At 35.3% G+C, this 21,795-nt stretch overlaps 1 protein-coding gene and 1 pseudogene across 1 annotated transcript; one reads left to right on the top strand and one right to left on the bottom strand.

Annotated features, from left to right (window-relative positions):
• Positions 1–435: 435 nt before the first annotated feature.
• LOC127075242 (transcription factor PRE6) lies at positions 436–2,577 on the bottom strand. The gene is made up of 2 exons (XM_051016729.1): positions 1,988–2,577; positions 436–749 (listed from the first exon to the last, which is right to left on the bottom strand). The coding sequence occupies exons 1-2, from the start codon at positions 2,111–2,113 to the stop codon at positions 597–599; spliced, it is 279 nt and encodes a 92-aa protein (XP_050872686.1). The 5' UTR covers positions 2,114–2,577; the 3' UTR covers positions 436–596.
• Positions 2,578–11,790: 9,213 nt separating this feature from the next.
• Positions 11,791–18,920, top strand: LOC127137218 (uncharacterized; annotated as a pseudogene).
• Positions 18,921–21,795: the final 2,875 nt, after the last annotated feature.

Raw genomic sequence — 21,795 nt, 5'->3', positions numbered from 1 at the left:
AGAAAAAGTCAAGATAGTAAAATTTTAATAACTTGCAAACAGTAAGATATGCATATCTTATCATTATTATCCGTTTATATTAATGGTGCAAATGTAACTAGAGATAGAAAATAAATATATACTAGGGTTTGTAAACAGTGGTCCAACACAAGTATCACGGGTTGGCATTTGGCAAGAATGAGTAACCGAAAATGGTGTGGGGGCAATGTCACATGCAATACATCAGGCTCAAATTTGACCCTTAATGGGTCCACACAAAACACTTAGTTTCTCTAATAAGATATAAATTACTAAGATCAAACACTAACATGTTGCATCTCCAAAATCGTAAATATTTTAACACATTCATGTGAATAGCATAATAGAAAAACCATAGGTAGGGCTAGGGATATACACATATAATCATATATTGATTAATATAACTACTCATACTAATTAGGAATTAATTCATTATATTAATAATAGTTATATAATGAAAGTTGTTACACAAAATGTCGAAAGGTTGACATATAATTATAAAGTACAAGCTAGCTAGTGAGACATTTTAAAAGACATGTGCTCGACATAAAAACTAATTTATTAATTAGACATATTGATCACATAATTAAGCTCCTAATGATAGCTGCTTGAGGAGTGTTAGGGTCTATAGTGTCCAAAAGTTGTGATAATCGGTCACTTAAATCATGAACCTCTCTATGCAAGTTTTTGATGTAATTGCAAGTCTCTTGCAAAACTTTAGCAGCTGAAACCTATATTACAAACAAACAAACAAAAAAACATAAACCAATTAATGTTGTTGGAATTACTCGACAATGATATATGCATGGCAAGTGGGAATGTCCTAAGTCCCACAGCCCTACAAGTTTGTGGGTTAAGGGCACAAGCCTGATGACTTATCTAGCAAAGACAACCAAAACCACATAAAATATGTGTGTTGTGTGTGTCATGTGCATGCATGTGACTCCCTTGTAGTATTAATTAATTCTTGTTTAGACACCTTTTCTAGGAACACACATTTTCTTGTCAAAATCAAAAACTTTAGAATAGGTATAGAATAACTTATATTTATAAATTTGATAAAAAAAATCTCACATTTCATTAGCAGAAATTTAAATTATATTGTAGTGAATATATAATTCAATAAGCAAAAGTCGATATTGATATGTTGAACGCTATTACTATAATTTAAATCTTAATTTTTATAGTTATACGTGTGAATTTTTAATGATTATTACCTACTTTTTTTATCTAGAGGTTATGAGTCAAATGTCGTATTGCATTTCGAATTAATTATTAATTTAGATTTAACTCAATTACAATTTTCATTCTGATTTTAGTTTATTTACATAATTAATCTCATTATTCCAATATATTATAATTTTAGTTTATTTTTTAAATATTTTTTACACTTAAAATTAATGATTATTTCAATATCATATTATCATAGAATAAAAAAATCTAATTCTTTAATTGAAACATTGCAATATATATCTTTAATTAACTCTCTAAAACAAAAATATTTAAAAAAACTATTTCAATAGTTGAAGGGTCTTATATCATATAGATCCATATAATTCTTGAACATGTTATGTAGAAATTTATATGTAAAAAAAATTAAATAATTTTAAATTTTGTTAGTTTTAAGAATTAAAATAACTATAATTACAATTTTAAAGACAATTAATTGATTAAGAATGAATTGATTTTAAAAATAAATTAAATATAAAGCAATATATATTTTAAATACATTTATTTTTTAACCTGTCTTAAAATGTTAGAAATTTTAATTTATAATTAAAATCAATTTTAGAATTTAAATCAATTTTAATCAAAATAGTTCAAACATGTCGAAATTAACTTTATTTGGTTAGAATCACTTTTAGTTGTTTTAATACTATGAAACGAAATACACACTTAGAAGATGTGTTTTACAGTTATGTGTGAGAGAATATTAATTGAAAAGAAAGAAAATGAAGACTAGTACTACCTTGTTGGAACGCCTTGCAAGTTCAGGGATAAGTTGTTGCAACTTGGTGATGAGATCATTAATTTGAGCATCAGAGATCTCAGTGGAAACACCAGATTGTCTCGAACTAGATCTTCTGCTAGACATTGTTAAGGAGGTAGGTGTAGGTGTGTCAGAAATATATTTTGTTGTTTAGTTTCTAATCTCTTAAATGTAAATGAAAAGAGCCTAGAGAATGTGGCTGAGGAAGAGGAAACAAATGCAACCTAGATTCTAGCTAGCTAGGTTGATACTATAGAGTGTAGGAAGCTCTTATATTAAGTGAATATTTCAAGAGAAGATAGAAAAATAATGCAAATTAATTACTTATTTAGTTTCTGAGGTGAGGAAAATGATGGAGGAGAGAGAGAAAAGGGTAGCCATGAAAGAGAGATTAGGTTAGGTTGATATAAGAGAATGTTGTTGTCAGTTGGTGTTAGGAGTTGAAGAGGAAAAGTGTTTGAGAAAGGTATTAGGGTAGGGATGTTATTAAATAGGGATATTGTATGAGGGAGACAAGTAGATGAAATAGGAATGGGAGAGATACTCCATACTGTCCTTTATGCATATGTCCCCCATAGGGTTAAGGGAAATGTGTGCATGTATATCTCTCCCCCCCAACTGCTTGGGGACCTCTTTGTGTCCGCCTCAGCATACAGGCCCATGTTATCTTATTACTTCCTTGTCATTTTAATTATTTCAAATGGATCCATTGCCTTTTCTTTGTTAACTTCAATATTACTTCAATGTTTTGTATATGAGTATCAAGGAACTATTAATCACACATAAAAGAGAAGGAGAATCACACATAAGAGAGCAGGAAAAATTGGATTGAAAATTGTGTGTGCATATCTCACATTAATTATTGATCTAATATGTGATTATTTTTACACATTATGAGTTGGGCTTACAAGGCATTGATAAGGCCCAAAACTTCATTACCAACTTAGTTAGTTACTTGTACATCAAGTAATATACTAACATGACTACTTAGTTACTTATTTATTATTTATAATCTAACTTGTGAGGTTTGGCATATGATTTTTAGTTGGTTAGGGGTTTAATTGGCTATTCCTAGAGAGTTAGGGTTTTCTTTGAGTTTTTTCTTTATTTAGGTAATAAGGTTAAGTATAAGGGAGGTTTTGTCATAATTTTTTAGGTAGTGGTGTGTACCATCTGATTAGTGTGTAATGATACATTGTTTTCTGGATCATCAAGAAACGTGAAAGAGGTGGAGGTAAATAGTATTTTTTAACTTGAAGTTGGTTTCTTAACATATCAACATTGAACAATCCCTCCTTCTTTGACTGATTTTAGAACCCTATATCATTTCTTAGCCAATAGTTGACCAAGAGTTATGACCTGCTTAAGAGGGATCAGAGGTCTTTGATGTTATAAATAGTTCATTTGGTCTGTTGATGGTGGGTTTGACGGGCGGAGCTTTAGTCGATTTTTTACTTTGTGGTGTCTTATGTTCCTTGTAGAAGTTTTGATCCCAACTTAGGTGTTCCTCTTCTAAGGTTTACAATTATTATTTTCTCTTTGTTTTTGCCTTTTATTTTTTCACTTTTTACTTGGTACTCCTTGAGCCATTTGACGATTTCATGTGTATTATTGGGCTTTCAACATGTGTTTTTCAATATATATATATATATATATATATATATATATATATATATATATATATAATTTCCAAGCCGACCATGATGAGCCCCGACTGAACATTCAGAAAGAGTGCAATTTTTCTAGAACCTTCTCAGTACAGGAGAGCTATCATATGTCATACCCCAAAGTTTATGCTTCATTTTGCATTATTTATTTGCATACATCAAATCATATCATGCATGACCATTGCATTTGGTCATGGGATCACAATCATGGTCATTGTGTAATTTCTATCTTAACATTAGGGTTTCATCTTGTTTTGCTTAACAACTAACCATAACTTCCACAAGAGATGGTACTTGGTTGCTCTTGTCATCATGCTCCAAATCAAGGCAAGACAAAGGGCTTTAGATCAAGGGAAATACAAGTTTGTTCATGATGATTCGAAGTTGGCCTATGTGCTTGTTTTCATGCCACATCACTCAATCTTCATGTTATTATCAAAATCATTCAAACCCTAATCAATTTTTCATCAAGGGATGCTTATTCCATCATCATTGTGGCTTGAAATACAAGAAAACATCAAGTTTGCACAAAAGAGTACAAATTTGTTTGACCTAATTTGCAAGTAGGCCATGCCTTTGATCCAAACTCCATAACTCTTTCATTTTTTGTCCAATTGCCAAGCTTATTTGAGACAAATATGCATTTTGGAATTCTCTACAACTTTGATTCAAGGTTCAAACAATAATTCATTCATTAAAGACCTCATTTGTGCAAAGGACCAAGTTGCCAAAATGGGTCAAAACCTTACCATGACCCCTACTTTCCACCCTTGCCATTTTCAGCTCAAACACTCATTTGATCTCATTCTTTTTACATACTGTTAAGCTTATGTCAAAGATCATTTGGCCTAAGTTTGGCTCAAAATGCACGAGGGAATCAAAAGTTATGGTGTCACGAACTCGGGACCCCAAAATGACCAAACAGGCTGCAAAGTGTTTGAGCAACTGCCCAACCTAAAAATCAGGTCACGACCTCAACTTCACAAGCATGTAACTTCCACCTCAAAGCTCTTTTGGACTTTATTATTTTTGCATCATTTTCTACTCCATGAAGTGATAATTTGGCTCAAAGACAATTAGAAAGTGCATGAGTGGATTGGACTTGGCCTAAGCATAAACATGGTGACCTAAACTATGTTTTTCGCTGTGACATATAATGTTGGATCATGCCCAAATAAACTTGGTACCACTTCTCACACGTTCAAACTCATTTCCCATGACCAAACGCGTCTGATGACAACATGAAACGACTTCCAAGGCTCCAAAGTCACGAGTTTGGCACCAAAATTTCACACGATTTGGATTTGAAAATTTCCAAGTTGATTCACACGAATTCAGACATATTTCACGTGTATTTTAATACCAACACATTCCCTATAAATAAAGGAAGTTTTTCCTTCATTTCCAAGCTTGGAAAGTCAAAGAAACTCTGCAATCATTTGAGCCTGATACCTCTAATAACCAGTCACTCTCTTTTTCGATTCAAGCCATTTTACTTCTATTTATTTGCCCATAATCCTTTATCAGAATCCTCTGAAGTTGTTTGAAGCATTCTTATGGTCTGAATCCTCCTTCAACCTTGCTTCCGGATCCACCATTGTTGACTTCTGAAACTCCAATCGAAAAGGTAGATACGTGCTACTATTTCAAGCAAACAAGTTACCACACTCTTCGCCTTGTTCCACTGATCAAAAACCCTCACTTACTTGGGATTTATTCATAATATTCTTCATTTAATTTTACTTTGAAGAACTAGGATTCTTCGAGTTCTTGAACAAATTCTCTCTGCTCAGAGTAAATCAATTGCTCTAATGCAGGGAGACATGAATGATGAGATGTTTTACAAATGAATTAATGCTTGATTCATATTAAAAACAAGAGTTCATGAAGTTGCAAAATCAAAATCTGGAGGTTGAAGATGAAGTTGCTTCGTGCGCTTCCGTGCCAAATTCATATTCTCCTTCTAATCAGAAGGCAGTGTGTGTCCTAGCCGTTGTGTTCAAATTATTTTCTTTTTTCTTTTTATTCCATTTAATTCATTTTTCTTTCAAAATTAGTTTTATTATTTTTTAGTCCAACTTTTTTCCATAATTTCATAAAAATATTTTCTATCACATCTAATTTTTCCATACTTTGTAAAACTCATTTTGCATTTAATTCATATTTTCTCTTATTTTTCATTTAATTTTCTTTTAGCATTTTTATTTTATTCATTTTTAAATATTTTTCATCCCAACTTTTGAGGTTAAGTCACCTCTTTGACATTTTTTCTTTTATTTTCTTTTATTAATCATTATTAATTCATTTTATTTTATTTTTAATATTCACTTGATGTTTTGAATTGAGTTGATTGCTTGGTTGGTGATTTCTTCCATATGTCAAATCATTGATAGATGGACTTGAGGTTGATTCAACCTTCTTTGACCCAAAAATGTTAAAAATGATCATGAATTATCTTTAATACTTTACATCAATGATAGGTTACCCCTCGATGTGTCATATTTTGAGTCCTTTAATTTGTGGATAGAATGATCCCTTTGTGGTTGCCTTGATTTTCCTTTTTCACTCTTTCTACTTTCATCTCTTTTCTTCTTCTTGATCATTGTGTGACATGTTGCTTGAGAGTAACTTTGTGTTAATTCTCTAACTTGTCTGACACATACATTATTATTGATTGGCCTTAGATAGGTATGGCTTCTACATAAGCCTACTTACGATTGTTTAACATAGTGCTAAATTGTCCTTATACAATTCATTAATCATTAACTCCTAACATTACTTTGTGCTCTTTACATTATGGCCATTTAATTCTTTCCATTTAATTCAAACCATTTAGTTTATGTCATATACCTTTATGTCATTTACTTAATTCACTTTAATTTCATGTCCCATTAATAATCATATCACTTCATACTATATTCATCTTACTCTATTCATCTGTTGTTTCTTATCTTGTTTATAAAGCAACTTGGACTTAATTTTAACTCTATGCTTGACTTGGAGTGATGAAGACCTTTTGGACTTTGGACTTTGACTTAGGTGTAGACCATGTGCTTGACTTGGAGTGACCTTGGACCAATGGACCTTGTAGACACTTTAACTTGATTTGCTCTTGTTGAACTTTTGAGCTTGTAGTCTTATTCATCTATTTAATTCATTTGCCTCATGCCTCTTGCATTCATCTACTTAAGTTTTACACACTTTTTACACACACATGGATTTCTCTTGGGCTACATAACAATGAGACATAGGATAATACACTTTGCACCCACAAGGATTTCTCTTGGGATACCTAGCAATGAGACCTTAGGCTAGTTTTGTATGATCATGCATCTTATTTATTCATCAATCCATTTCCTATTGATTCAGATTGATCAAATTCCCATTTGATCAAACTAGATCTTTTCATCTGTTACACTTACTCTTTGTCTTTGTCTTTGTCAAGTAACCATAAGTTCCTTGGTCACTTGATGAGACTTATCTCTGTTACTTTATAGCATCAACCTCTCAACAAGTACAAGAGTTCCTATTGGACTACAACTTTCCTCAGCAGTCAATCATCTGACTCATCCCCACAAGAATCTTTGGGAATCTGCTTCAACAACTTGGCAGACATTGACTAGGCTTGCATTCCATGAGCCTTAAGCATTAGAAAATGATGAGAAGGGATCTTCCCTACCCTTGTCTAGAGTACCTCTGTGCATAATATGTGGACCCTAGCTGCTCATAGTAGTCATTTCTATTCATAGCCATGTGGATCCTTTTTCTATTATTTTGGTTTAAACACCATTGTAATCACCTTTCTAGGGACATCACCTTTCATGGTTAACCCCTTATCTTTTCCTTTTGGGACACACCTTCATGGTTATTCCCCATCTCATAGTTTAAGCACCATTGTAATCACCTTTTTAGGGACATCACCTTTCATGGTTAACCTCTTATGCTTTCTTTTAGGGTTCACACCTTCTTGATTATACCATGGCTTAAGACCTTCATGGTTATTCCATATTCATTATCGTATCAGTACATGTGCCTTAGTAAGACCCTTGTCATGTCAATCCCTGCACTTTGACAAGTTCATATTTTTCTCATTATCAGTCCATGTGCCTTGGTAAGACCCTTGTCATGTCAGTACCTACGCTTTGACAAGTTCTTATTTTCCTCATTACCGTATCAGTCCATGTGTCTTGGTAAGACCTTTGTCATGTCAGTTCCTGCACTTTGACAAGTTCTTGTTTTACTCCTTACCATATCAGTCTTTGTGCCTTAGTAAGATCCTTTTCATGTCAGTCCCTGCGCTTTGATGAGTTCCTATTTTCCTTATTACCATATCAGTCTCTTTGCCTTAGTAAGGCCTTTGTCATGTCAGTCCATGCGCTTTGACAAGTTCATGTTTTCCTCATTACCATATTAGTCATTTTGCCTTGGTAAGATCCTTGTCATGTCAGTCCATGCACTTTGACGAGTTCCTATTTTCCTCATTACCATATAAATCCATGTGCCTTGGTAAGATCATTGTCATGTTAGTCCCTGCGCTTTGACGAGTTCTTGTTTTTCTCCTTACTATATCAGTTCATGTGCCTTGGTAAGGTTCCTGTAATATTAGACTCAGTGTTTTGACAGGTTCATGCATTCATTAATTACCATGTCAATCCTAGTGCTTTGGTAAGCCTTTTCTTTCCGATTTAACACCACCATCAATCATATCTTTTCTCAGTCTCTGTCCTCCAAATTACGGAACTCTGACTTCCTTATTACACTATGAGGATACGTAGGCACTAGGATGTTAATCCTTGTCGAGCATTTTTCTTTCTTTTCTTTATCCTCACCTGTTCCACGAACTACGAGGCTTTAAATTTCTCATTGTACCATGAGAATATGTAGGCATGAGGGCCACAATCCTCCTCGAGCACCCCTTTTCTTAACCCCCTTTCTTTTTTGCAAACACATACAGATTGTAACACCCATCCAAGCAAGATCCTTCAAAATGGTTCTCATGGAATACCATGAATGTGAGGGATGTTGTTAATACATTCCCCTTGCATAATTGACTCCCGTACTCATTTCTCTGTTTCCTTTTGGGTTTTATTGATATTTTCCCTTCCCTCTTTTGGGATAAATAAAGTTCAGTGGCGAATCTGTTGTACCTTCGAGCATGCAATGTGTTTGGTGTATACACCGATTTCAGTTACCTAGATTCACCCTACGTACGAATAAAGGTGAACCAAGTCTCAACTACATTCAATGGTTCACCATATTGCACACCTAACTAATAACATGTTGTTATAACATCTCCATTATAAATAGAAATTATGGTAGTTTGAGGTACACAAATTTGAAATTTATTTTTAATTCACTATTCTCCCTCACATACTAACTTGAGTATTGGAGTGCTAACCTTGTATGTCAACCCCCTCTCCATCTTATCAGAAACTCAGATTCATCGTAATCCTCCATAATCACTAATTCTCACTCAATTTCTGGTTCCACAACAAAATACTGACACCCATTACTACAAATAATATATTTCATGTCAAAGCTTTCACCTCACCCAAAAAAAAAAACGAGATATATTTTCAAGACCTTGCATGTTTTATTTTTTACTTTTTAAAATATCATATATTCCCTTGGTTGTTGAATATAGTTGAGGTGAAAAAAATTCATGACATGCTTTGATTCCCAACAAATGCAGTTTATATTTTTGTTTCTTTAACAGTGATGTCTTTCTTCTTCTTTTATTTTTTATTTGTAAATTAAATGATTTATTCCTTCACTTTCCTTAATAACTGAGGGGTTAGATAAACTGATTTTACTATAAAGCACTCGTTAATTAAGTTTTATCTTGATGAGGACGTAATCCAAGACATAAATGATACAATGCAAAGCTTAGGAGGTCCTATGACAAGGGCACGTGCAAGAAGAGTCAATGATGCTTTAGTTCACTTCATGATCAAGTCAATAGAATGCATGGGGCAGATTGAAGAAAAAGAGCCCAAGTTTATTCTTATCATCCAAGCATGTGATAAAAGGCCCAATAATGCATAAACAAATAAAAATAAAGGAAATACCAATAACCACACTGTAATGGACGAAAATTGCAAGAGAAGTGGTAAATAAATAATTGTCATTATTCTGCCCTTTCAAGAACCCCACTATCTCTTCTTTATTTTGCACTTTCTTTGTAATAACTCAACTCACTATCATGATAATTAGTGGCTGAAACCCTTTTGTTTTTTTAGGAGTTAATTTTTACTTATTTCATCATCTTAAGTCATTCTTATATAAAGGAGGCATGTATCTTCTTTTTGGATCAATGAATTTTGGCAAGTTTACACATTGTGTAAGTGAGAGTATTTGCTCTTAGGTTCTGGATTTGACCAAAATTGATCTTATCAAGAAATCCTTTTCTTGTGGTGATCCTCATCCATAGGCTTATCATTCTCTCTTGGATTAGAAAGAGTGTGGTGCCCCTTCTACTTAATTCCATTTCTTATTTCTCATTTATTTCATATCAGTCTCGTTTATTTTATATGCATGTATCAAATTCTGTCATTCTTTCAATTATAAGGCAGATTACTTCCTCTAAGTCACAAAAGAATTAATATTCCAAAAGTTAACAAAGTTGTTTCAGGAATTTTGAAGGAAATGCATAATTCTCAAAAGTTAGTGCATATCAAGTGGTAATCAGAGCATATTCCAAAAAAAAAAGGGCCGAAATATGGTAAATTGTCTATATTCTTGTTCTTCATTATTATCCATTTATCATTATAAAAAAATCGAAAAAAAAAGGGTATAAGAAAAAAAATTGAAAAAAAAGGGATCTGATTGTTAAAGATTGTGATTAAAAAAAAATCTATTTTTTTTTCTTGCCACACTCTTAAAATTCTCCTGGTTTCCTTTGTTTTAGAGTCTTTTTTTTTGTTTGCTGTTTTTTTTTTAAGTTTTTTATGTGTTGATTATCATCTGAAATTGATTTCTTTGTGTTGATTCATTTTGGTTTCTCTAAAGAACTAAAAGAGCAAATTGAGTGGTAAAAGGCAAAGTGTTTTTATTATTAAAAAAAGTCACACAAAAAGAAATTGAGTGAAACACGAGTGATTGAGTGTAAACACGTGAGTAAAGTGGTGAGATCCATTTTTAAACACTTGTTCCTAATTTCGCAAATATTTCACAATTATGTCTAGTACACCTTCACCTAGAACAGCAACTTTAACTGTTCAGATCGCAGCCATGCGTGACAATTTTGAAAGATTGTTAAGAGAACAAGGTGAACAACTTCAACAAAGAAATGATGAGTTGGAAAGGAGGCCCCAAAATTCTAATGATGGTAGTGGTGATGAGGAGGAAAGAAGACGTAGAAGGAGACAATGGGAAGATAATTTGAGGGGCATAAAAATTAAAGTTCCATCTTTTGTTGGGAAGAGTGACCCGGAGGCATATCTAGAATGGGAGACTAAACTTGAACAAATTTTTAATTGTCACAATTATTCTAATCTTGAAAAAGTGCAGGTTGCTTCTATTGAGTTCAAGGAGTATGCCTTAGTTTGGTGGGATCAATTGACCAAAGATAGAAGGAGGTATGAAGAACGACCAATTGATACTTGGGAAGAGATGAAAAGAATCATGAGGAGAAGGTTTGTTCCTTCCTATTATCATAGGGAATTGCACAACAAATTGCAAAGACTCACTCAAGGTTCTAAAAGTGTTGAAGAATATTTCAAGGAGATGGAAGTTCTCAAAATTAGAGCTAATGTAGAGGAGGACGATGAAGCAACTATGGCTAGGTTTCTCCATGGTCTATATCATGACATTGGTGACATAGTGGAACTTCATCACTATGTTGAAATGGATGAATTGGTACACCAAGCTATCAAAGTGGAACAACAACTCAAAAGAAAGAGCCAAGCAAGGAGAAATTCCACCACTTTCAATTCTCAAAGTTGGAAGGACAAAAGATAGAAGGAGGGTGCTTCATCATCTAAGGAAGCCACGGTTGAAAACAAAGGTAAAACTATTACATCTTCTTCTTCAAGTGTTTCAACTAACAAAAGTGTTAAGTGTTTCAAGTGTCAAGGCCAAGGACATATTGCATCTCAATGTCCAACAAAGAGAACTATGGTTATGGAAGAAAATGAAGAAATTGTTGAAGAGGAGGATGGTGATTATGATGAGGAGTTTGAAGAAGAAATACCTAGTGGAGATTTACTCATGGTGAGAATAATGTTGGGAAGCCAAATAAAAGAGGAGGATACAAGTCAAAGAGAAAACCTTTTTCATACGAGATGCTTTGTGCAAGGAAAGGTTTGTTCTTTAATAATTGATGGAGGAAGTTGTACAAATGTTGCAAGCACGCATCTGGTTTCTAAACTAAAATTGGAAACAAAACCTCACCCTAAGCCTTACAAACTCCAATGGCTTAATGAAAGTGTAGAAATGCTTGTTAATAAACAAGTTGAGATTTTTTTTAAATTGGAAAATATGAGGATGTAGTGTTGTGTGATGTAGTACCAATGGAAGCTAGTCATTTGTTATTAGGTAGGCCTTGGCAATTTGATAGAAAAGCCAATCATGATGGGTACTCCAATAAGTACTCTTTTATGTATCATGATCAAAAGATCAATCTTGTACCATTAAATCCTAGTGAGGTGAGAGAAGATCAAAGAAAAATGAGAGAAAAATATGATCAAGAAAGAAAAGAAAAAGAAAAAGAAAAAGAAAACGAAAAGAATGAAAAGAAAAAGAATGATAAAAGAGAAAAGAAACAAAGTTTAATTGCAAAAAAAAGAGATGTGAAAAAAATAAAATTGTGTCACACCAGCCTTTGTACTTGCTCTTTTGCAAGGATGTGCCTTTGCTAACCACTATTTCTAATGAAAAAAACTTTCCAAATTGTGTTGAGTCTCTTTTGCAGGAATTTAAAGAATTGTTTCCGAAAGAGGTGCCAAGTGGTTTACCACCTATAAGAGGAATTGAACATCATATTGATCTCAATCCAGGAGCATCTTTGCCTAATAGGCCAGCATATAGAAGCAATCCACAACAAACTCAAGAGATACAAAGGCAAGTTACTGAATTGATAAGTAAAGGATGGGTTAGAGAAAGTTTAAGTCCTTGTGATGTCCCTATTATTCTAGTCCCTAAAAAGGATGGTAGTTGGAGGATGTGCACTGATTGTAGGGCCATTAACAATATTACCATTAAATATAGGCATCCTATTCCTAGACTAGATGATTTGCTTGATGAATTGTTTGGTGCATGCTTATTTTCTAAAATTGATTTGAAAAGTGGATATCACCAAATTAGAATAAGGGAAGGGGATGAATGGAAAACTGCTTTTAAAACAAAATTTGGTTTGTATGAGTGGATGGTTATGCCTTTTGGATTAACTAATGCACCTAGTAATTTCATGAGACTAATGAACCGTGTGTTAAGGTAGTTCTTGGGTAAGTTTGTTGTTGTGTATTTTGATGATATTTTGATTTATAGCAAGAACTTAGATGATCATTGCATTCATTTAAGGGTTGTTTTGCAAGTGCTAAGATATGAAAATTTGTATGCCAACCTAGAAAAATGTGTCTTTTGCACCGATCATGTGATTTTCTTAGATTTCATTGTGAGCTCTAAAGGAGTCCATGTTAATGGGTAAAAGGTGAAAGCCATTCGAGGGTGGCCTCCTCCCAAAAATGTAAGTGAGGTAAGAAGCTTTCATGGTTTGGCTAGTTTTTATAGGAGGTTTGTGAAGGACTTTAGTACCTTGGCAGCACCCCTCAATGAAATTGTTAAAAAGGATGTTGGTTTTAAATGGGGTGAAAAACAAGAGCAAGCCTTTACTGCCCTAAAGGAAAAGCTCACCCAAGCACCAATTCTTGCATTGCCTAATTTTTCTAAATCTTTTGAAATTGAATGTGATGCATCTAATGTGGGAATTGGAGCTGTTTTGTTGCAGGAAGGTCATCCACTTGCTTATTTTAGTGAAAATCTAAAAGGGTTTGCCCTTAATTATTCTACATATGATAAGGAATTGTATTCCTTGGTGAGAGCTCTACAAACTTGGCAACATTACTTGTTGCCCAAAGAGTTTGTCATTCATAGTGATCACGAATCCTTAAAACATTTGAAGGGACAAGGTAAGTTGAATAAGAGGCATGCCAAGTGGGTTGAGTTTCTTGAACAATTTCCTTATGTAATCAAGCATAAGAAAGGTAAATCTAATGTTGTGGCAGATGCACTCTCAAGAAGACATGTCTTGCTTTCTACTCTTGAAACAAAAGTTTTTGGTCTTGAGCATATTAAAGATTTGTATAAAAGTGAGCTTGATTTTTCTTCAAAATTTTTAGCTTGTGAGCATACTGCCTTCAATGGGTATTTTAGGCACAATGGCTATTTATTTAAAGAAAAAAACTATGTGTGCCTAAAGGTTCCATTAGAGAATTACTTGTAAAAGAGGCACATGAGGGAGGACTAATGGGTCATTTTGGGGTTTCTAAAACTCTAGAATTCTTAAAAGAACATTTTTATTGGCCTCACATGAAAATTGATGTCCAAAAGCTTTGTGAAAGATGCATTGTATGTAAAAAGGCTAAATCAAAAGTTATGCCTCATGGTTTGTATACTCCTTTGCCTGTACCTGAATTTCCTTGAATTGACATTTCCATGGACTTTGTTTTGGGGCTGCCTAGAACAAAGAATGGCAAAGATTCTATTTTTATAGTTGTGGACAGGTTTTCAAAAATGACACATTTTATTCCAGGTAAAAAGGTGGATGATGCGTGTCATGTTGCTGATTTGTTCTTTAAGGAAGTGGTGCGCCTACATGGCTTACCAAGGAGCATTGTCTCTGATCGTGACTCCAAGTTATTAAGCCATTTTTGGAGGACTTTGGGGGGAAAGGTGGGTACAAAGTTGTTATTTTCCACTACTTGTCATCCCCAAACAGATGGACAAACTGAAGTAGTAAATAGAACTCTTTCTACTCTTCTTAGGGTTGTTCTTAAAAAGAATTTAAAAATGTGGGAGGAATGGTTACCTCATGTAGAGTTTGCTTACAATAGGGTTGTCCATAGCACTACACAACATTCACCTTTCGAGATTGTGTATGGTTTTAATCCTTTAACACCTCTTGATTTGTTACCATTGCCTAACACATCTATTTTGAAGCATAAAGATGGGAAAGCTAAGGCTGAATTTGTGAGAAAATTGCATGAACAAGTAAAATTGCAAATTAAAAAGAAAAATAAAAGTTATGCAAAAAGTGCAAACAAAGGGCGAAAGAAAGTTATTTTTGAACCCGGGGATTGGGTTTGGATACATATGAGAAAAGAGAGATTCCCATCACAAAGGAAGTCCAAACTTCAACTTAGGGGAGATGGACCATTTCAAGTACTTTCAAGGATCAATGACAATGCATACAAAATAGAACTTCCAGGTGAGTATGGGGTAAGTACTACTTTTAATGTGGCTGATTTGTCTCCTTTTGATGTAGGTGATGATGGTCTAAATTCGAGGTCGAATTCTTTTCAAGAAGGAGGGAATGATGAGGACGTAATCCAAGACATAAATGATACAATGCAAAGCTTATGAGGTCCTATGATAAGGGCACGTGCAAGAAGAGTCAATGATGTTTTAGTTCACTTCATGATCAAGTCAATAGAATGCATGGGCCAGATGGAAGAAAAAGAGCCCAAGTTTATTCTTATCATCCAAGCATGTGATAAAAGGCCCAATAATGCATAAATAAATAAAAATAAAGGAAATACCAATAACCACACTATAATGGACGAAAATTGCAAGAGAAGTGGTAAATAAAGAATTGTCATTATTCTACCCTTTCAAGAACCCCACTATCTCTTCTTTATTTTGCACTTTCTTTGTAATAACTCAACCCACTATCATGATAATTAGTGGCTGAAACCCTTTTGTTTTCTTAGGAGTTAATTTTTACTTATTTCATCATCTTAAGCCATTCCTATATAAAGGAGGCATGTATCTTCTTTTTGGATCAATGAATTTTGGCAAGTTTACACATTGTGTAAGTGAGAGTATTTGCTCTTAGGTTCTGGATTGGACCAAAATTGATCTTATCAAGAAATCCTTTTCTTGTGGTGATCCTCATCCATAGGCTTATCATTCTCTCTTGGATTAGAAAGAGTGTGGTGCCCCTTCTACTTAATTCCATTTCATATTTCTCATTTATTTCATATCAGTCTCGTTTATTTTATATGCATGTATCAAATTCTGTCATTCTTTCAATTATAAGGCAGATTACTTCCTCTAAGTCACAAAAGAATTAATATTCCAAAAGTAAACAAAGTTGTTTCAAGAATTTTGAAGGAAATGCATAATTCTCAAAAGTTAGTGCATATCATATCTAAACCTAGAAAATTTTGTTTTAAATATTGCAACATAGAGATAAAGTGGTGAATGGTAACAAAAATTGAAAAGGAAAACAATACATGTTACTTTCAAATTTTTACCATTCACCATTTTGTTTCCTCTATAAAATCGAGGGGAAAGTCCCTATTTTATTTATTTTTTAATTAAAAAATAAATAACATTCCCCCTTGGTTTTATACAAGAATCGAGGGGTATAGTTACTTAGTTAACCTACAACAAATATATGCCCTATATTCATACAATAACCATGGTCAAGATATTTCCAACACATCAATCCACAAGAAACCATCTACATCCAATAAGAATGCGAACACCGCAACTATATATTTTAGAGGTTATTAAAAAAGGAAATAATATATATTACTTTCAATTTTTTACCATTCACCATTTTTTTGCAAGTAATATATTACATCGGTTCCTCTATAAAACTGAGGAAAAAGTCCCTATTTTATTTTATTTCTTTAATTAAAATAGAAATAACCTTTTCCCTCAATTTTATCAAAGAATTGAGGGGTATAGTTACTCAATTAACCTACAACAAATTTATGCCCTACATTTATACAGGAACAACGCTCGAGATATTTGTTTATCGCCGACAATCTCTAGTCTTCCTATTTGAGGTTTACTTGCAGGACTGGCTACAAAGTCCTAGACTTGTGTGTTGAGTATATGACTATTTCGTTGGTAAAGTGTTTGGAATATTTAAGGGTAGTGAAAGTAAAAGTAAAAGTAATGCGGTAATATTTAAAGTTAGAAATGCAGTAAAAGTAATGCGGTAAAGGACAAAAGTCTGATGTAAATGAACAAAAATAAACAAAGACAATTTGGTAAGTTAAATGACTTGTAAATATAAATGGAAGCAAAAGTACATTTTATAGGGAGATGACTCTTTTCTCGTAAACACTTTGATACTTCAAGTATACTCCTACTACAATACTAAAAAATGTCACCCTTTGAAATGATCATTACAATTTGCTTAAATACTAGTAGAAAATAACCGTTGGGAGGTTACAGCCCATTCACGAGATGACACGTGTTGGACCACCTCTCCCATGTTCAAATACCCATGATTAATTTCCATCATGGTGTGTTGGCCTTCGACTTTGACAGGCTTCCCTCTACGTCAACCCCGTGCTCTGGTTTTCTGCCTCGTTGATCCAATCCTTTGATCGTCCTTGTGGTCGACCAAGCTTTGCGCTCCCTGGGATGAAATTTTCCAGGTAACAAATTTCCCCCTGAAAAGGCTGGTTTCAAATTGAGATCTTCGATTGAGAAACCTGACTTTTGACTTTCCAAATTTTGGCTAGCCATCTAATCATTAATGATGGTTTTATGTGTGATGATGGATTTCATGCGTTACAGTTTCCCAGACACACTATCATCATTACTAGCTATCCTTTAGGTTGTGGGATTACAACCAATGCCACCAACTCTCCCACTACCTCCTAAATGGACATTTGTCAGTCGACTAATGCTTGACTGTTCATTTGTTCGCCTATAAATAGCCACCTCTTCATTCTCAAACTTTTCTGCTTCCACAACCGCGTATCTGCATACTCCTTCTGCATTTTTCTTCAACAACTTTCATAGGAACCTCAGTTTCACCATACTTACTTCAACCTTCTTAACAATGGATTCTTCCACTCATACTAAAGGCGCGGGCTCTTTCAACACTAGTGACAACCCTATTTCCTTTCAACTCAATGTAATAGAAAGCATAAAATGCATCCCTCAACCTGCTTCTTTTGATGAAGCGGTAACGAAAATTTGACAACACCCAGATGCTTATTCCTTTTGTCATTGACAAGAAATTAGTTACATTTCATGGTCCTCTTGCAGACCCAAAGTCCGCACCAAAAGCAGTCCAAGGATTTTTCCCTGGTTAAGGTCCTGCTGCTCCTCCATCCTTAGACAAGGTCGGAGTTATCGACGTTAGGTTTATGGATTCCAAAGCCAGAGTCTTCAGATATATGCCTACTTCAGACAATAAATAATATTTGGTGTGGCTTAACAAAGTCTAAAGGAAACGCCAGGATCAGTGGAGAAGTGCAGGGATCTTCCATACCATCCAAATCTCTAGGTATGCCCACCACATCAATCCTTGCATGTTGCTAGCCTCTATGTACTTCTTGGATGGTTCGACCAACACCTTTTAACTTCCATGTGGGATGTTGATGCCCACATTCTTCTACATAACAGCCATGCCTGGTCTATCTCCGTTCGGAGATACCTTCGACCCCACACTTCCAACGGAAAACACTTTCTCGTTTGGTCGAGCCAGTCTTCAAAATTACATCGAGGACCATCACAACAAAGATTCTGTTGAAGTATCAGATGAAGAACATATCACTTTACTCATATTGTGGCTTTCGTATTACGTATTTTGTCCTGGATCTTTGCATATAGCTAAGACTTATATCAATCTGGCGATCCAAATTCACGAGGGTCGACAGGTCTCTTTGGGTAAGCTTCTACTAGCCTTCTTGTATCAATCTTTGGAGCTTGCAACCCTGAAACTAAAATTTCTCCATAATACCCTCAAGGCCCTAAATTTGTCGGGTCCCATGTGGCTTTTACAACACTGGTTAAATGCCACTTTTGAATATCAGTTAGGCTATCCAGTGTCGGAACGCATCCTTCAGTTGAATGAGGATCGACCGATCGAAGGGGCAAGGTTATCTTTGATGACATGTCAGGAAACTCCCAATAAACACCTATTCATGAAGTACCTAAATATGTTTATCGAGGCCGATAAGTTTTCCCCTGGCATGGCCCCATTCGCGGATCAGAGCTTCCGACCAAAATGGTTTAAAGATCCTTTCCCAGGTGACTCTCCTCAGGCTGCAGCATAATCGAATTCCATATGGAGAGTGTTTTTGACTCCTAAGCTACTATATTTCATAATTAGAGCGGGGTCGAAGGGGTACGGTTTAATGAGTTATCAACCCAATTTGGTGGCTCGCCAATTTGGGCTAAGTCAAATGGTCCATAAGCCTTTAGTAGCACATGTGATCGACATTGTATGGTCTGGTCGATCATTAAATTCAGATGACCGTAAAGTTTGCCTTCGTTTTTGTAAGTCAACTCAACGTTATGAACTTCCTATGTTCAAGTTTTAACAGTCCTTTTTAACAACAACTGATTTTGACGAATGGTGGGCCATCTACCAATGTCAAGCCTTTTCCAGTGATCTCTTTCTCCAAAATATGATCCATGCCTTTTCCACCTTCGTCGGCGATATACCTCCTCTGTCACCGTCTATTAATGCTCCTGATACCATAATCCAAACTGACAATGTCGATGAAGCCCCAAGAAAGATAAACATTATTCTTTCACTCCTTCTTTCCCTACGAACGTAAAAACTAAACGTTTCTGTTATTAGGGTCGAAAAAGGGTTCCCCCATCTAAACCAGCCTTGGCCAAGCCTTCGAAGAAGCAACGGGCGCCATCAACTCCAAAACTGCAGTTACTTAGTATCAATGTCCTCAAAAGTCTTTATGTTCTAATAGTTTTATCACCTTCTTACTTGTCTTATCATCCAGGTTCCTAAAGAGGTCCCTTTGGTCGACAACAAGGAGTCTGATGGTAGTGTGCATTCGCACATCTTCCCGACGACGAAGGTACCACCAATAACTCTTCCTACTCCAATACGAAGGAGGAAAGTTCAGGATAAAAAGACCCCTTCAAATATGGCTTTTTCGATTATGAACTCTGCAGTCCCATACGACCTTAAATAGGTCTTTACCCCTCATGATCCAGAGAGGTCTTCTCCTATTTCTCCGTCTCACGTGGCCCCTCAGGTATTCGTCCTTCTTTACTTTCCACCAACTTGTGGGATTATTTTCGACATGAGTTCTAATCCTTTCTACCCTAGGAACACATGGCTGATTCGGCTCCAGCTGAACCTGTGGCAGAAGAGAGGGCCGACCATAAAATTGCCGAGGTTATCTTGAGCCCACAAAAACAAACTGAGTTTCAAAGTTTCTCGCTTGGGATCCAACAAAATCTCATTTCTCAACCAACTCAAAATCCTCCAAATGTCGTTGACGAAGGGATCTCTACCGACATTCTGACTCCATACGAGATCCTAGCCATCAAGCAACGGAATCCAGCGGAGACTCTAAGGGAACTACAACAACTTCGTCAACTTTCGACTGAGGCGCAACCTTCATCTTCAACTACGGCTCCTTCATCGGAGATGGATGTCGCTGCCACTCTTACACTCCAACAATTGAAAGACTTACTACTTGAGCGCAAATTTTTAATCATCCTTGATGAAGAAGAAAGGTTTAGCCTATGACATCTTCAAGCTCCTTGACGCACTTTCACTTCATGAGCTTCCTGCCTTGATTGTCAAGCATTTTTCGATTTTGAGGCTTTCTTTACCCAAATTTTCAAGGACCTCAACCTTCGTCGGAATGATGACTTTCAAATCAAAACGAAGCTCAACGAAATGAGGCTTGAGTGGGAATTCAGTGAAGCATGCGGGGAAAAACTTAGTGACTTTGAAGCCAAGAAAAAGGAGAGCCTCTGCCAACAATAGACCTTCAACCAGCAAATTTTAAGACTACCAAGTGCAGATAGCCGAACTTAACAAGAAAATTGCTGAGGTGGAGGCGCAAAAGGCTTCCTTAGAGATAACTGAAGAGCTTCATGCATAAGAAGTTGTCGACCGCGAAGTTCTAAAGGGGATCTCTCATGGAGAAAACTCCCTCAAAATCAAGGCTAGCATCAAGCAGCTGCAAGGGAAGAAAAAATGTCTAGATAGTTGAATTGGTCACGAGACAACCTCCTTTGAGGATTTCAAATCGAGATTTCTCGTCTGACTTTCTCTTTGTATTGGTTTTGTAAGGTCGGCCAACCATTTTTTGTAATGCCTTTTAGGCTATTTAAACGAATTAATGGATATTTTCATTATGTTTGGAGTTGAATCTATTGTAGCATAGGTTTATATTTCTTCAAATATTTCCCATTTACCCTTAAGACCCTTCGATCCATGCCTAGTTCCTGAATCTCATAGGCGTTGTTAGTAAATGTTCGGATTACTTGAAATGGTCTTTCCCATTTTGGAGACCATTTTCCTAAGGTTCAATCTCTTTGATCCATAGGCAAAATTACTTTCCAAACATAATCATCTACTGCAAAGGTTTTCTTTTTAACCCTTATGTTGTACATTTTGGCCTCGCGCTCTTTCTGTCATATCAATACCTCCATCGCGACCAATCTCTTTTTCTCTAAATCAGCCAATTCGTCAAACATCAACTCCCAATATTGCTCCGATGGAATATCATTCTGGCGTTGCACCCTGACTGACTGTAAATAAATCTCTACTGGTAACACAGCATCATGCCCAAATGTCAGACAAAAAGGCGTCGAATTGGTTGCCTCTTTTGGGGACGTTCGACAGGCCCATAGGATTTGGTCCAAAGTCTTGTACCAATTTTTTTGCTTTTTAGAAACATGTTTTCTGATTAGACTTATTATCACCTTGTTGGCTTCTTCGACTTGGCCATTTGCTTGCGCATAATAAGGTGTAGAAGTGACCAACCTAAAACATGGTTCGACGATGAATTCTTGCATCTTTTACCCCACAAAGACCGAACCTTGGTCTGTGGTAATGGTTTTTGGGATGCCAAATCTATATATGATGTACTTTTGAATGAATTCGATCACGACCTCCTAATCTAATTTTACCAAAGGAATATCTTTGATCCATTTTGTAAAGTA

This window comes from Lathyrus oleraceus, chromosome 4, assembly GCF_024323335.1.
Source record: "Lathyrus oleraceus cultivar Zhongwan6 chromosome 4, CAAS_Psat_ZW6_1.0, whole genome shotgun sequence".
NCBI lineage: Eukaryota > Viridiplantae > Streptophyta > Magnoliopsida > Fabales > Fabaceae > Lathyrus > Lathyrus oleraceus.
The sequence above is the reverse complement of the archived record's forward strand: the minus strand, read 5'-3'. Positions and strand labels throughout refer to the sequence as shown.